The sequence below is a fragment of the Mobula birostris genome, chromosome 8 (genome assembly GCF_030028105.1).
Source record: "Mobula birostris isolate sMobBir1 chromosome 8, sMobBir1.hap1, whole genome shotgun sequence".
Classification (NCBI taxonomy): Eukaryota; Metazoa; Chordata; class Chondrichthyes; order Myliobatiformes; family Myliobatidae; genus Mobula; species Mobula birostris.
In genome coordinates this window covers 144,157,437-144,172,658 of record NC_092377.1, presented here as the reverse complement: position 1 = coordinate 144,172,658, position 15,222 = coordinate 144,157,437, and the positions used below count along the sequence as shown (strand labels likewise).

Sequence of the window (15,222 nt, the reverse complement as noted above, 5' to 3'; positions counted from 1 at the left end):
ACGTCATGTGGTGAAGTCCACAGCGACGGTCCAATTACGATCATGAGGCCCACACCAATTGTTCTAAGATAGCGAAAACTGGCGTGTTGCTACCAGCGGCCTATGCTCCAAAAGGGTTGATGGAGCTTAAGAGGACCAAGTAGTGCATATAGAAATCAGATGCTGACAGTTAGCTCGCAGTCTTCAACAACAAACCGGGCTAGACGCTGAATTTTGAACATATTGCTTATGATGGTTTCCGGTTAATATTTCTCCATGTCCCACTCCCAATCTATTGCAGGGCAAAAATTTAATTGCGCTTGTAGAAACGTGGGAAAACGGAAGTTTCACTTGGAATTCCATTTTCCTTGACTTATTTTGTTCCTGCGAAGTATAATTAGTTCCAAATTAACATTCTTTTAACAGGATTTATATCTGCACAAGATATATACGAACACAACATACTTCACTTGATTTAAAACAATAAACCTTTATTTACCAGCAGGCAAAGTTGCTCACTCTTCCCTATCACCATTGTATGACTGCACAAAAAATCAATTGTAAAAATAATATTTATGCTGCATAAATTAAGACATTTGAACTCGTTCCACCATTATTAATTAACAGACATTCTGATGAGCATATTTTATTTGCAATTATTTCATGTTCAAACATTAGTGCACACGACAAACCATAAAAAAACACATACACTCCCAGAGCATATCGTTAGAACGTCCAATGGTAATTGTTGGATAAGCAGTTAAACCACTTGTTTCACCCATGTCTTGAGTAACCAGCCATAAATAATTTTTGATAAACGTAACTCAAGAACTCAATATCTCCGCTTCTATTTATTCTTTCATTTCTCATCACATGGGCAATCCTGCATTTAGCACACCAGACGTAAATATCTGAAAGTATTCCTGATTGCTTCATGAACTGCACTCATCACGAACTTTACCACGATCAAAATTTCGTATGGCAGTATCTGGAACAAGCACATCTCCCTTCTGGTAATATCTACATCATACCCTTCCTATTCTCTCTTTCTCCACTTCTCCTTCAGGATCCCCTCTCTCATCCTCTGCCAATAACCATCGTTATCTGGGGAACTCCTGTTTCCACTTTTTCGATGGTGTCTGGTCAGATTTCTGAGTCATATCAGTTTTATTCACCTTCAACCCTTTACGTATTTCAGCTTGCATTTCTATGCCCTAGCGTCATTATCCAACACATACACACTTACACATCAGTACTGTCCCCAGAAGCTGTGTGTCAAATAAACAGGGAAATATGAGGAAAAAAGTAATGTGATACTGTCAAAGAGGTAAAATTACGACACTGTATAAATGAGAGTTGGAGCGCGAATGTTGTAAGTTCCAACTGGCAACACAAACCAGGAGTTTTCTACCCTGCTAGAGGGGTACTCTGGCATTGAATGTGTTTCTTTAATGAATAGACAAATGGATGTCCTTTCTTCACATACTTTTCAGCTATAGTCAAGCAGACATCTATTTTCTGGGGTGATAAGCACTCATCTATTTACTGCGGTGATGAGCACAGAGTTGAAAACTTGCAGTTTCAAAGCCAAACTAATACTGCACTACTATACACAACAAATTTTCAAAGATTCTGGTTTAAATGCTGCAGCAAGAATCCGCTGAAACAGAGCTACAGTTTCAGAATATGGGGATGTTCGGCAGCACAGAAAGCATGGTACATTACTATCACAGAGGACCAGAAATTGCGAGCTCAATGTGAAACATACAGGTATAAGGACGTATTTTTTTTTCTTTTTATCTCATCCTGGGGTGATGCACACTGTGATGATACAGCAGGCTAAATTCGAATTAAACCTGACATGTGTGCACTCTCCGAAATGAACCCACCTGTTCTCGCTCTACTCTCACTCCATTTTCCGTCTCATATTTCCATTAAATTGACTATGGCTCTATTTGCCTCTTCCCCTTATGCACTAGTGGTAGATATCGTGGATCAGGATGCAGCAACTTCAACCAAACAAATACTCTGGCTTTTACTTTACTTGCTATCGTCCTTCATATTTATTTAAAATAAACATAGAATGCGGTGATTAAGGATGCCCACTTTTTTTCTTTTCTAACATTACGACGGTTAAGAACATAACGCACAATTAAAAAGGCGTGGAATTATGTCACCTTGCAGCTCAACACTGTTCCTCTACAAAACACGAAGATGGCTAATCTATACAAGACGCGACATTTCATCTGTTGCAACACACATAAAAGCTGCTGGTGAACGCTGCAGGCCAGGCAGCATCTCTAGGAAGAGGTACAGTCGACGTTTCGGGCCGAGACCCTTCGTCAGGACTAACTGAAAGAAGAGGGAGCAAGTGATTTGAAAGTGGGAGGGGGAGGTGGAGATCTGAAATGATAGGAGAAGACAGGAGGGGCAGGGGTGGAGCCAAGAGCTGGACAGTTGATTGGCAAAAGGGATATGAGAGGATCATGGAACGGGAGGCCTAAGGAGAAAGAAAAGGGGGAGCGAGGGAAGCCAGAGGGTTGGCAAGGGGTGCAGTGAGAGGGACAGAGGAAAAAAAGGAGAGAGAGAGAGAAAAAAAATGTGTGTATATAAATATATAACGTCTGGGATACGAGGGGGAGGTGGGGCTTTAACGGGAGTTTGAGAAGTCAATATTCATGCCATCAGGTTGGAGGCTACCCAAACGGAATATAAGGTGCTGTTCCTCCAACTTGAGTGTGGCTTCATCTTTACAGTAGAGAAGGCTGTGGATAGATGTATCAGAATGGGAATGGGACGTAAAATTGAAATGCGTGGCCACTGGGGGATCCTCCTTTCTCTGGCGGACAGAGCGTAGGTGTTCAGCGAAATGATCTCCCAGTCCGCGTCAGGTCTTGCTAATGTATAAAAGGCCACCTCGGGAGCACAGGACGCAGTATATCACCCCAGCCAACTCACAGGTGAAGTGTCACCTCAGCTGGAAGTATTGTCTGGGGCCCTGAATGGTGGTGAGGGAAGAAGTGTAAGTGCATGTGTAGCACCTGTTCCGCTTACAAGGATAATTGCCAGGACGGAGATCGGTGGGGAAGGATGGGTACGGGGGGGGGGGGGGTGGGAACGAATGGACAAGGGAGTCCCGTAGGGAGAGATCCATGTGGAAAACAGAGAGGGGGTGGAGGGAAAGATGTGCTTAGTGGTGGGATCCCGTTAGAGGTGGCGGATGTTACGGAGAATTATATGTTGGACTTTATTTCACCTGCTCCTGTTCCCTTTAACCCTCAAATCAAATATATAATTACCTCCAGATAAAACACTTATGTACTTCCACGTTAAATATATCTAATCACATAGACTCCTTCACCCTATGTATCAGTGAAACCCATGCCTTAATATCGAAGAACTTAACTGATGGCAGCAATAGCTCACTGTTCCATATCTTTTAGCCATGTCCATTGATGCATGATTCTTATTAGTGAAAAGTAAACTGCAGTGACTGTGGTTGGTTCTCACTGGATATTCTATGTTTGAATAATCACGGCATTTTACATCTCCAAGAAAATCTCAATCTGTGCAGACAGTTAGTACAGATTGTTACTGGACTTCTCCTGGGAAGAGATGTTGTAGAGATTTATTCAATTTTTGTGAAGAAGGTGTTGAAGTATAAATTTTATACTGTCGCCTTTATAGTCAATAGTTCAGATAAGAGAATTTTACAGACTGAACATCATACAAATGGGAAACATTTTTTACAGGGCTTCTGGTTGTTCCCCAATGAACAATCATGTCTATGTCCTCAGTTCAAACGTGGTTTGCCTACTCTGCCCGATCTATTATAGAGTCAAATATTCCTGGAGATCCATAGCATGGAAAGAGTCTCTTCGGCCCATCGACTAGTAGCCTATTATTATGCTAATTCACATCGAATTGCATTCGGACATTTGCCCTCCATAACATTTTTTTCCGGATATGTATTCAAATTTCTTTTAAATGCTAAAAACGAACCCGTGTCCACCATAGACAGTTTTCCCACAGTGTCAGCACCTTCTGAGTGTAGAAGATACACCTCCGAGTCCGCTTAACTATTTCATCATTTGCCGTTAATCTCTGGCGTATTGTTTTAGTCTCACCAAATGTCAGTGACAACCTACTGTTTGCATTTAGGCTATCTATAATCCTCATAATTTTGTTTGGCTTTATACAGCCTCTTGCCTTTCTCCAGCAGTCCAGGTCCTGAAGATCTGACATACTTAACGTTTCCCTAAAACGCCTCAAGTCCTGGCAACATTATTGTAGATTTTCTCTGCACTTTTCCAGTCTTGTTAACATATTTCCTGTAAGCGGGTGGCCAGAAATGGACTTCATACAGGAAATCAATTCTCATCAATGTCTTATCTCATCAACGTTCTAACCACCTGTCTGCCAGAACACGCCAGTTAATCAGTTACTGGTAATGAGCTAGGTTGATTTATGAGATCCTGCCCGTCCTCATCGACCTCTTACAGCCTTCGGCGTGGAGGTGCTCAGGCACTGACCTGCTGATCTGGCCCAGTTCGCCATCTGACTGTCGGAGAAGGAGGAGAAGGCAGAGGAACAGCGGCGGGCCATGCAGACCGAGTCCAACGACAATAACGGCGACACAGAAACCTGGTCAAGGCCAGACTTTGAAGAGCTAGTTGTTAAGACATCAAAGAAGGAGTTTAATAGAAACATGGAAGCAAAGAAATGTACAGCACATCACAAGCTCTTCGGCCTACGATGTTGTGCCAACTATGTGATCCACTCTAGAAACTGCCGGGAATTTCCCTACTGCATCCCCTCTATTTTTCTAAGATTCACGTACCTATCGAAGAGTTTCTTAAAAAAATGCTATTGTATCAGCTTCTGCCACCATCGCTGGCAGTGTATTCCACGTACCCATCACTCTCAGTTTGAAAAACTTACTTGTGCCATCCCCCTTGTACTTACTTTCAAGCTCCATAAAACTATGGCCCCTAATGTTAGCCATTCCAGCGCTGGGATAAAGCCTCTGGCTATCAGCACGATGAATGCGTCTCATCATCATCTTATACACCTCTATCAGTTCACCTCCCATTTTCCGTCCCTACAAGGGGAAACGTCTCCTTCACTCAACTTATTCTCAAAGGAAAGTTCTCCATTCCAGATAACATTCTTGTAAATCTCCGTTGCACTCTCTGTATAGTATTCACATCCTTCTTGTAGTGAGATGCCGAAAACAAAACACAGTACTCCGAGTGGGATCTAAGAACGCTTTTATATATCTGCAACATTACCTCACGTCTTTTGAACTCCATCCCACCATTGATGAAGGCAGCACATCATACTCTCTGAATAGTACTGCCCATCTGCGCAGCAGCCTTGAGTGCCCTATAGACATCGAGCCAAGATTTCTCTGACTCTCCACACTGCCAAGAGAATTACCTTTAACATTATACTCTGTCTTCAAATTTGACCTCCCAAGATGAACCACTTCACACTTACCTGGGTTTAACCCCATCTGCCATGTTTTCAGCTCAGTTCTGCATCCTATCGGTGTCGCCCTGTAACCTCTGGCAACCCTTCAGAATACCCACAACTCCCTCAATTTTTGTGTCATCAGCAAAATTACTAACATACCGTTCTAGCTCCTCATCCAGATCAATTATAAAACTCAGAAAGTGGTGGGATCTTAGAACAGATCCATGTGGAACATGCCCTCCATGCAGAAAGCTAACCATCTACAATCGCACTTTGCCTTCTGTGGGCAAGCCATTTCTGGATCCAGAAAACAATGTCTCCTTTGACCCCATGCCTCAGTACTTTCTGCATGTGCCTCAAAAAAATCATCAGGCTCGTAAGACATGACCTGCACTTGACAAAGCCATGCTGAGAAGTATTTATACAGTCAAAAGTTTAACTCTGTCATTTCCACAATTGCCAACTTCCTTTTCACTTGTGAAAACTGAAGCAAGGTATTTATTAAGTTCCGCTGTTACCTCCTCAGCACTGTGCACACGTTTCCATCCCATTCCTGATTGGTCCTATTTTCTCACAGCTCATCCTCTTATTCTTCACATACTTGTAGAATTCCTTGGGTTTTTCCTTAATCCTGCTCGCCAAGGCCTTCTCACGGCCCCCTCTAGCTCCTAATTGCATTCTTGAGCCCCTTACTGACACCTCTGTAATCTTCTACAGCTCAAATAGTACCCAGTTTCTTGAAACTCTCGTAAGCTTTTCTTTTCTTCTTAACTAGATTTGCTACTTCATTTATACTCCATGGTTGTTTTACCCTATCATCCTTTCTGTGTCTCATTTGAACATGTCAATGCAGAACGTATGCAAATTTCCCCTGAAAATTTGCGACATTTCTGCTGTGGGTTGCCCTGAGAACACCTGCTCCCAATTTTTGGTACCAAGTTTCCGCCTAATAGAATCGTATTTCCCCCTACACCAATTAAATGTCTTTTTTTTCCAAATTCTCGATTCCTATCCTTCTTCAGTGCCATTGTAAAAGAGATAGAGTTGTGATCACTACGTCCAGAAAGCTCTCCGACCGGTAGATCTGACACCTGATCAGGTTCACTTCCCAAAACTAGATCAGATACAGCATCTCCTCTAGTTGGAGTATCTACATGTTTTGTCGGGAACACTTCCTGAATACACTTAACAAACTTCACCCGATCTAAACTCCCTGCTTTAAAGACATGCCAGTCAATATTAGCAAAGTTCAAGTCACCTATCACAACAACCCTATTATTATTACACCATTCCAGAAATGACCATCATATCTGCTCTTCTATGTCTTTGTTACTATTGGGGTGGTCTATAAAGAAACACTCAGTGGTGTCTTTACCCCTACCTGTTACTGTCTTCCACCAATAATGACTCAGTAGGCAATTCCTCCATGACTTCCTCCTTTTCTGTAGCCATGATACTATCCTTGATTAGTCCTGACACACCGCTACCTCTTTTGCCTCCCTCCCTGTCTTTTTTTTTCCAAACATCTAAAGCTCAGCACACTCAGTAGCCATTCCTGCCACTGAGCCACCCATATCGCTGTAATAGTTCCACGTATTCACGTATTGATCCATTTTCGTATTCCTTGCGTATTATACACCTCGCATTAGGATCGACTCAACTCATACTACCTGGATGAGTTCTTCTTTGTCCATCATCTACCTATCCTTCCTCATTACTTGTGCACCATCCACCTCAACCTCTGCACTGTGGTCCCCAACCCCCTGCAAATCTAGTTTTACCCTCTCCAGTAGTATTAGCAAATCTGCCTCCCAGAGTTTTCGTTCCCCTCAAGTTCAGGTGCAATCCGGTCCACTTGTACACATTGTCCCTCGCCCGGAATAGATTCCAATAATCCAAGAAATTGAAACCCTGAACCCTGCACCATCTCCTCAGCCACTCATTCATCTGCGCTATCTTCCTGTGCTGGCTGACCTTCAATAGCTCGTGGAATTGGGATTAATCCAGGGATTACGACATTCGAGGTCCTGCTCGTCATCCTCCTTCCTCATTCCCTAAATGTACTGAACAGAACCTTTACACTCCCCTGCCTGAGTTTCAGGTTGTGCGGAAGCAAGTAACTCAGATGAAGACGATGAGGATGTATGAAACTCAGGGTGGTTTATCCAAAAGCAATAATCAGTAATCCACCTTACAGGAAGCCTCCAAGGATATTATTCTGTATTAAAATTTCGTAACTGCCTGTGGTTGGACGAATCGGGGAACGGTATTCTCGATACAGATTTCAATAATAAATCTATTTTCAAACTGTATAAGACCATAAGACCATAAGATATAGGAGCAGAAGTAGGTCATTCGGTCCACCGACTCTGCTACGCCATTCCATCATGTGCTGATCCAATTCTTCCAGACATCCGCATTTCCATACCTTCACCCCTTACACTTTGATGCCCTGGCTAATCCGTAACTATCTATCTCTTCCTTATATACACCCAATGATTTCCACAGCTACTCAGGGAATAAATTCCACAGATTTACCACCCTCTGAAGTAATTTTCCGCATCTCAATTTTAAAAGGACGTCCTTCAATCCTGAATTTGCACCCTCATGTCCTAGAATCCCCTACCGTGGGAAATAACTTTGCCATATAAAATAACTTTTATCCGACTTCAATGTAACATCACAACTGCTGTGCTTAGTTCTTTGATTTATGCAGCCAGAGTGCCCAAATCTCACTTTATGACTCTATATTACTGTGACACCACTTTCAAGGAATTACAGATCTGTATTCCCAGATCACTCGTTCTGCAGCACACCCCATTACCTGCCGCTCACTATGTTAGTCCTTCCCTGGTTTTCTTTCAAAAGCGCAACACTTCAAACTATCCTGCAACAAATTTCATGTCGTTGTCAGCCCATTTTTTTTTTCCCAGCTGCTCTACATTTCTCTGCAAGATTTGGTAGCCTCCCACACTGTTCACTGATCCTCAATCCGGAAATTTGTAGATCCAGTTACTACATTATCCTCCAGGCCATTGATTTATATACATAGAACAGACATATACGACAAATAACAACGGATTAAGTTATGATTCCTGCGGCACAACACTAACCACGGGCCTCCAGTCGGAGTGGCAACTGTTACTTTCTGGCGTTTCTCGCGAATCCAATGTCACATCCAAATTACTACCTCACCCTAAATGTCAAGAGATTCAACTATCTTGATGAGCTCCCATGCGAACTTTATCAATTGCCTTGCTAAAGTCCATCTGGCACACATTCACTATCTACCATTAATCAACGTTCTGGTCACCTCTAGGGAAAAAAAAAACTCTAAGTTTGTGTAGACAAAACCTGCCCCGCAGAAAGACCTGTCCACTACTCAGCCAGGCCCGTCCTTCATGGTTAGATTTGGAGGAGAACTCCGTAAAGGGGATTTCTTTAGCTAATTTACTGGGAGCTCCTCTTCCCTGTTTGTTTTCTAAGATTGGTAGACAAGATCTTAGTCCCATTGTTAGACATACATTAAAAATTTTGTTTCAGTTTCACAGATTTTTTGTCTTAAAAAGCTTTGTTCTTTCCAGTAATATCCATGTTAGCTATTTTTTTTTAAACCATCAATTTTAGATAAGGCCTTTTTACCATGGCAATCTAAGGGGAAAGAAAACTTATCTCGATTTGTTTTTAAAAGATTGTTTAATGTCTTTGTCCCAGCTAGTGGACAAATATGATTTAGCTAATGCACCATTTCTTAGACATTTACAAGTCAGGATTTTTTCTTTTACGCGATTTGTTACTGAATTACCCATTTGCTCATTTGCCAACTATGATAGATGTTATCTTTCAGTTTAAGCCATTTCAAAAAGGATTGATAGCCATTTTCTATAAACGACTATTGAATTTACGAATGATGTCTAATGATAAAGTTAAACGTGCTTGGGTATTGGAACTTCAAGCGTCACTTTTAAATAATCAGTGGAATAAAATTTGTCATTTAGTTAATGATTCATCTATCTATGCTCGTCTCTCCTTGATTGAGTATACATCTAAAGATAAACTAGCGCATATTGTTTCTAATGTAAATCCTACCTGTGACAGATCTAACAATGAGGTGGCTACCTTAACTCATATGCTTTGGTCCTGCATAAAGTTAAATAATTTTTGGAGAGATGTTTTTAGAACGTTATGAAAAGTCATAGGTTTGGACGTACAACCTAATTCATTTACAGCAAACTTTGGGATTATTCCAACATAAGCTGGAAAAGTTGCTGCTTCCGCTCAACGCATGATAGCTTTCTCAACTTTATTGCCTAGCAGAGCTGTTCTATTGTACTGGAAGGATCCCAATCCACCGACTAATTTTTCCCATTTGGCTCTCCTCCATAATGCCTTGTTTAAGTTTGGAGAAAATATGGAGTCGGACGCTTGATACAACGTTTAAATTTGAACAAAAGTGGCGACCTTTTATTCAATATTTTCATACGATCTAATTCTTCTTACTTTTTCAGTTATTTTCTTTTTCTTCTCCGCGAAGTTTTAGATTTGACCAGAAGATTTTTTCCCCTTTTTTTTAATTGTATCCTCAATATGGACTGACCAGTCCCACCGCCCCCCCCCACACACAGACACATTTTTTTTTTGTTTCAGGATGGTTTAGTGTTTTTTTATCAATAAGTAGAAACCTTGAGTATGTTTTTTGCTATGAACTGTTAAGTGGAGAAGTGATTCTTTTCATTCTTTATATTAGCGTAATAATATATATGATTTTGACAGTGTATATCCCTTTCTTTGTTTGTACTATTATTGAAATGTGTATTTGAGATCATCTCTCCTCTGGTTTGTATTTATCCTTATTATTAATATAAATCAATAAAAAAAAGAAAAATAAATTCCCCTTGCATCAGTCTGAAATCTGTCTGACTCCCTAGTTTCGACAACTCAGCAGAGATTTACCGTGCTTCAGTACTTTAAAAAAATGTCACATTTTGACATATTACAGTGAACTCCAACATGTATTCTCCTGACTCTGATATTTCAGCAGTCATCACAGTGAATAATTAACAGTTCTCTAAGATTCACAATATCTTCCCTTTCCAATCACCACTTTGCAAACTCGCATATCTGAAGTCCTCCTGTGTTGGCTAAAATGCTTGATTTCCGCTTTCAATGTCAACGTGCATATCCTGTCATTTCGACATTGCGTAATAAGACTTTGCTTGAGAGCTCTGAGAGAGTTAATATAAATCTCGTAGCGATAATTGATTACATCTAAGGTAGCAGGTAAATTAAATCGCTCATTCTGTCGCACTGCTGCCGCACAACCCAATGATGAATGAAAGAGCAATATCGTGTACGCAGCATCTGAAGCGGTTGCATCACAGATCCAGTGAAGCAGATTCAATGCCAGATAGTGCGAGTTTTACATATGTTGTCCCTAAAGATGTGACTTTCATCTGTACTTAGGTTTTGGTTCACCTCCCAAAGTTGTACATTGTAAATTCTCTCTGATATCCAAATAAATTTTAGAGTCTGCGAAGCAGTGGGGTGATGAATTTTTGTAGTAGGTTGAAGTGTGTGGTATAAGATCGAAATCCTACAAAAGGTGAGTTGATTGTCAGTGCCCTCATGACCAGCTAGCCCAATACATATCTATATGACTCAATGGCTCTGCATATCTCAACTTATTATTGATGGCGACACCTGTTTAGAAATTTCCAATGCACACCTTTTAACAATATTCACCTGAACACAGGACACCAACACCCGTGATGTCAGAGGAAGATCGCTTCGACACGGAGCTCTTGCAGTTTCGGAGGTGCGACTCGTTTCCTTCACATTGAAGTTCGGTCAACAACACGGGCCGTTTATTCTCTCTGTACTTTGAGCAGTTGTAGGCAGCTATCGCCGAGCCGCAACGCAGTTGTCTGCAGACAACTCTTGCTTCAGTGATGGTCCAAAATTTATCTTGCACTCTACGCCAAGTACCTTTATCATACATCTCCACTCGGCCATCGCAGCGGCTGCCCCCATCGCTCAGTCTCAAGGACCAAATTTCATCTGCGATATCGAAAAAATGGGGTAAAAAGATATTATTTCAAGCCATTCTGCACATTTCCAACTATTGCCTGTAAAGTATGTTTTACACATGAATTTTCTACATGTTACTTTGAATACGAGCAGCATCAATAAAGTTCATCAGTCAATAATAAAACTATAAGAATAACTTCTGTAGTTTATCGCAGGAAATTGGACTGAAAACGTGTGACAGGCTGGTTAAACTTTGAATGTACTGATAAATGCTGAATGCATTACGTATTCTAATACCTGACTGACAATTCTCCGTTGACGTGAGCGGGGTTTTTCGCAAGTTTCTTTACTTTGTTACCTGACAGCAAAGTCAAGCACCGCAGACGGGATTTGAGGGATTTGCTGCCTCTCACTACTTTCGGTTTGGGTGGTTTGGGGTGTTACGGAAAAAAAAAAAAATCACACCGAGAAATAAATATGCCATGGAGTTTCTCTTTGAAGTGAAGTGGAATAAGGTGTTAATCGATAGAGGTGTACAGGATGGTAATGGTATTTTATAAAGTCGATACATAGGGACTTACCACAAGGGAAAAAATGGCAAGTACAAGCAAGCTTAATTTTAAAGTGGTTTGATTAACGCATCGCTGGGATTTCAGAGTTAAATCCTTCACGCAGAGGTTGGCGTGTGCTTGGATCGTCCTGTTACTGGTGTTGATAGAGGCCGATACATTAGGGACATTTAAGAAACCCTTAAATAGGCACACGGACGACAGAAACAAAACGGACGTTTGTGCAGCAAGGAAAGATTAGACTGATTTTAGAGTAGGTTAAAAAGGTCGGGGAAATATTGTGGGAAGGGAGAGTGCCGGGCCGCGGTGTTCTATGTTTTAGGTAACAATATCAGATTTTCTTCTTACTCAGGCAGCTTAAATGCGGCCCTTCCTTTCATCTTGCCTCCTATGACATCTTCAATGAAATCTATGACTTCAGTAGTATCTACGCAAATATTACGTTTCTGTATGTGAGGGTATCTACATCGTGCCAAAGCTACTATCCTGCTATATCAATTGTCATCATCCTTCTTCCTTTTGTGTAATTATACTCTAAATATCAGAACACGTTTTCTCTGTACTCAAGTATCGTACATTTGTGAGATAACGGAAATGGCCTGCTGGACTATCAATGGAAAACAAAGACACACCAACCTTCTACTTCAAATCACAATCATACATGAATGCCACTAAACGGCAGAGACATTCAATTGATTAAAAGGTTACTGTTTTGAATATATCTTCGATCAAAGGGCATTTTACTTCAGTCATATATTTTCTGTGACTCACCGGTGCAGATCAGACTGGCGTCATTCGCATGTGAACAACTAATCTGACTCCAAGTTGAGACTGGACAATCAGCTAATCGTGACTCTTTTCCCAGACAGCGGTAGTTATCGTTCCACAACGGACCTTTGCCTTCACCAAAATAAGCATCTTTGGGAGTTGTTTTTACTGTACCGCACTGTAACTGTTCGCAGACCACGCTTGCATCTTCCAGGCTGAAGTACTCATCACAAGGTGTCCCCCATTGGTCTCCATGCTGGATTTCCACACGGCCAGAGCATCTGTTCTCCCCGCCAACCAGTCGTGGTCCATCCTTCCCTATTTTAGTAATATTTGAAGACAGTTAATTTCACCCAATAGCACAGCAGAGTACACTAATACAACGGAGAAGGTACTTCCTGTTCACCTTATTCATGAATGAACACCATTCTAAATGTGGCTGTGCAGTATAAGTGAACGGACGTGCATGCAACCTTGCTTTTCACCTCGTTAGCACTGGATTATCTATTTCTAATAATTGAATATTAATTGTTCTGAAAATCTGCTGGTGTTCTGGCTGGAACGTGTTCCTTTCGAACGCCCTAACAAATAACGACCATTGCTGCGAACATTAGGTTATGTCCCTGACAAGAACGGGTTCTTACATGTACTTTATGTCGCACACTTCCTTTAATTGATGGTCCCTAAGGGTGATTGATAAGTCTGTGGTCTCAGGTAGAAGGAGTCAATGTTAGAAAACCTAGCACATTTATTTTTCAACATATTCCCCTCCTACACTTCGACACTTAGTCCAGCGGTCGTGGACATACGGATCCCTTCTTTTTTGAAGTCGGCGTCTTTGACCATCAGGAGTGATTGACATCAGGAGATGAGTTCTCGTTACATATTCGTGCAAGGCAACTCTTTGAGTGATTAGGCAGAAAGTTTGAAGTTAAGAACTCATCTCCTTCTATCTTAGGGCAAGACCTTATCAATCGCCCCTGCTGTAGACCACCTCTGGAGGTCCTAGACGCCGACTTCTACAAAGAGGGGATCAGTATGCTCCACGACCGTTGAACTAAGCATGTAAATGTATGAGGGGACTATGTTGAAAAATAAAGGTGCTAGGTTTACTAAAATTGACTCCTTCTACCTTAGCCTACGAATTTATCAATCAACCCTCGTATATACTTTTCTATTGAATGTACTTCGTGGATGTTGACTTAAAACTACACCAGGCTGGGATATGTACTAAGGTGTCATTTTATTTATAAATTGGCATATTAAATTAAGATTTTGATAATTGATATCTACCAGTTGATTGTGCCAGTATAAGTAATCAGTTTGTGTTATACAGCTACATGATCCTGTTATATGTTGCATTATGTCTGTGTTTTCTCTGTATTTTCTACACTTGCCATTTTGTATTTGTTGGGCTATTATTATGTATCTTTGATTTTTTTTGATTTTTTTTTTTTAAGCTCCGGATCCTGTCTTGCCACAAGAAACCGTTCTGTTTCTGGGAAGAGGTCTCAAACTCTGAGCCAGGCGTTCGACATCTAATTTGGTCAGTTCGTGCGGATGTCTTCCATCGATGTCTTCCTAATGCTGTCCCATTGGCTAACGTTTTCTTAAATAGTTGTAATGTCTCTATTTTTCTGGCATATGGTCTTATTTATCAGTGCTCGACTGCGGGGCTGGAGGTCACGAGCTCGAATCCAGCCGGCTCCCTTGCACGCTTTTCCTCAGTGCTGCGTTAAGATCTCTTTGAAGAAAAAAAAACAGCAACTCACCCGGCAGAAGGCAATGGCAAACCATTGCTGTAAAATGTCTCGTAAGCGATTTCCCACTACGTCAGAAGAGCGTGGGAGGAAGTCATCCGCTAACGGGAGATATTCTGGGTGCGACGTACCTTTCCTTACCCATGGTCATAATAACGTGTAGTAGTGTATACTTCTTATCAGAATGGAATATGCTTGCCTGGAGTACTGATTACCGTTTTCGTTGATGAAATTATATCCCTGAAGTTTCATCTGACTATTTTGTAGCTTTGTAGTGTCTGTTTTTCCGCTTTCCCCTTCTGCCACACGTAGATGTAATCTAAGAGCATTTGGATGAACATGAATTTGTAATCTCAGTTATTACTTTCTTTGTAAATATTCCAGATCGGTGTTGGAAAAAATCATGCAAAAATAAATACATTAATATTGGTATAGCGAAAGTGTTTATTGTTTTTCCTATAATTTTTCTCTTAATCTCAATTTTGCAGATTTTCTGAAGCCTTGAAGTAAATTCTGTATTATTATTTTGCCTTTACCATATTATGATCTATTTTCTTTCCTTGTTGATATCCCAGATACTTAAATGTTTCATAATCATCCATCAGTTTTATCATGTTGTGTTGTTCTGTTTTGTATTCCCTAAG

The 15,222-nt window shown here is 41.0% G+C and overlaps 1 protein-coding gene across 1 annotated transcript in view; it reads right to left on the bottom strand.

Annotated features, from left to right (window-relative positions):
- The window catches only part of LOC140202087 (scavenger receptor cysteine-rich domain-containing protein DMBT1-like), a 72,853-nt gene that overhangs the window by 39,546 nt on the left and 18,085 nt on the right, over positions 1–15,222 (bottom strand). The window contains exons 3-4 of the mRNA XM_072266949.1: positions 12,822–13,136; positions 11,197–11,511 (exon numbers count right to left, since the gene is read on the bottom strand). Coding sequence (XP_072123050.1) covers positions 11,197–11,511; positions 12,822–13,136 — 630 coding nt within the window. The remainder of the gene's footprint in view (positions 1–11,196; positions 11,512–12,821; positions 13,137–15,222) is intronic.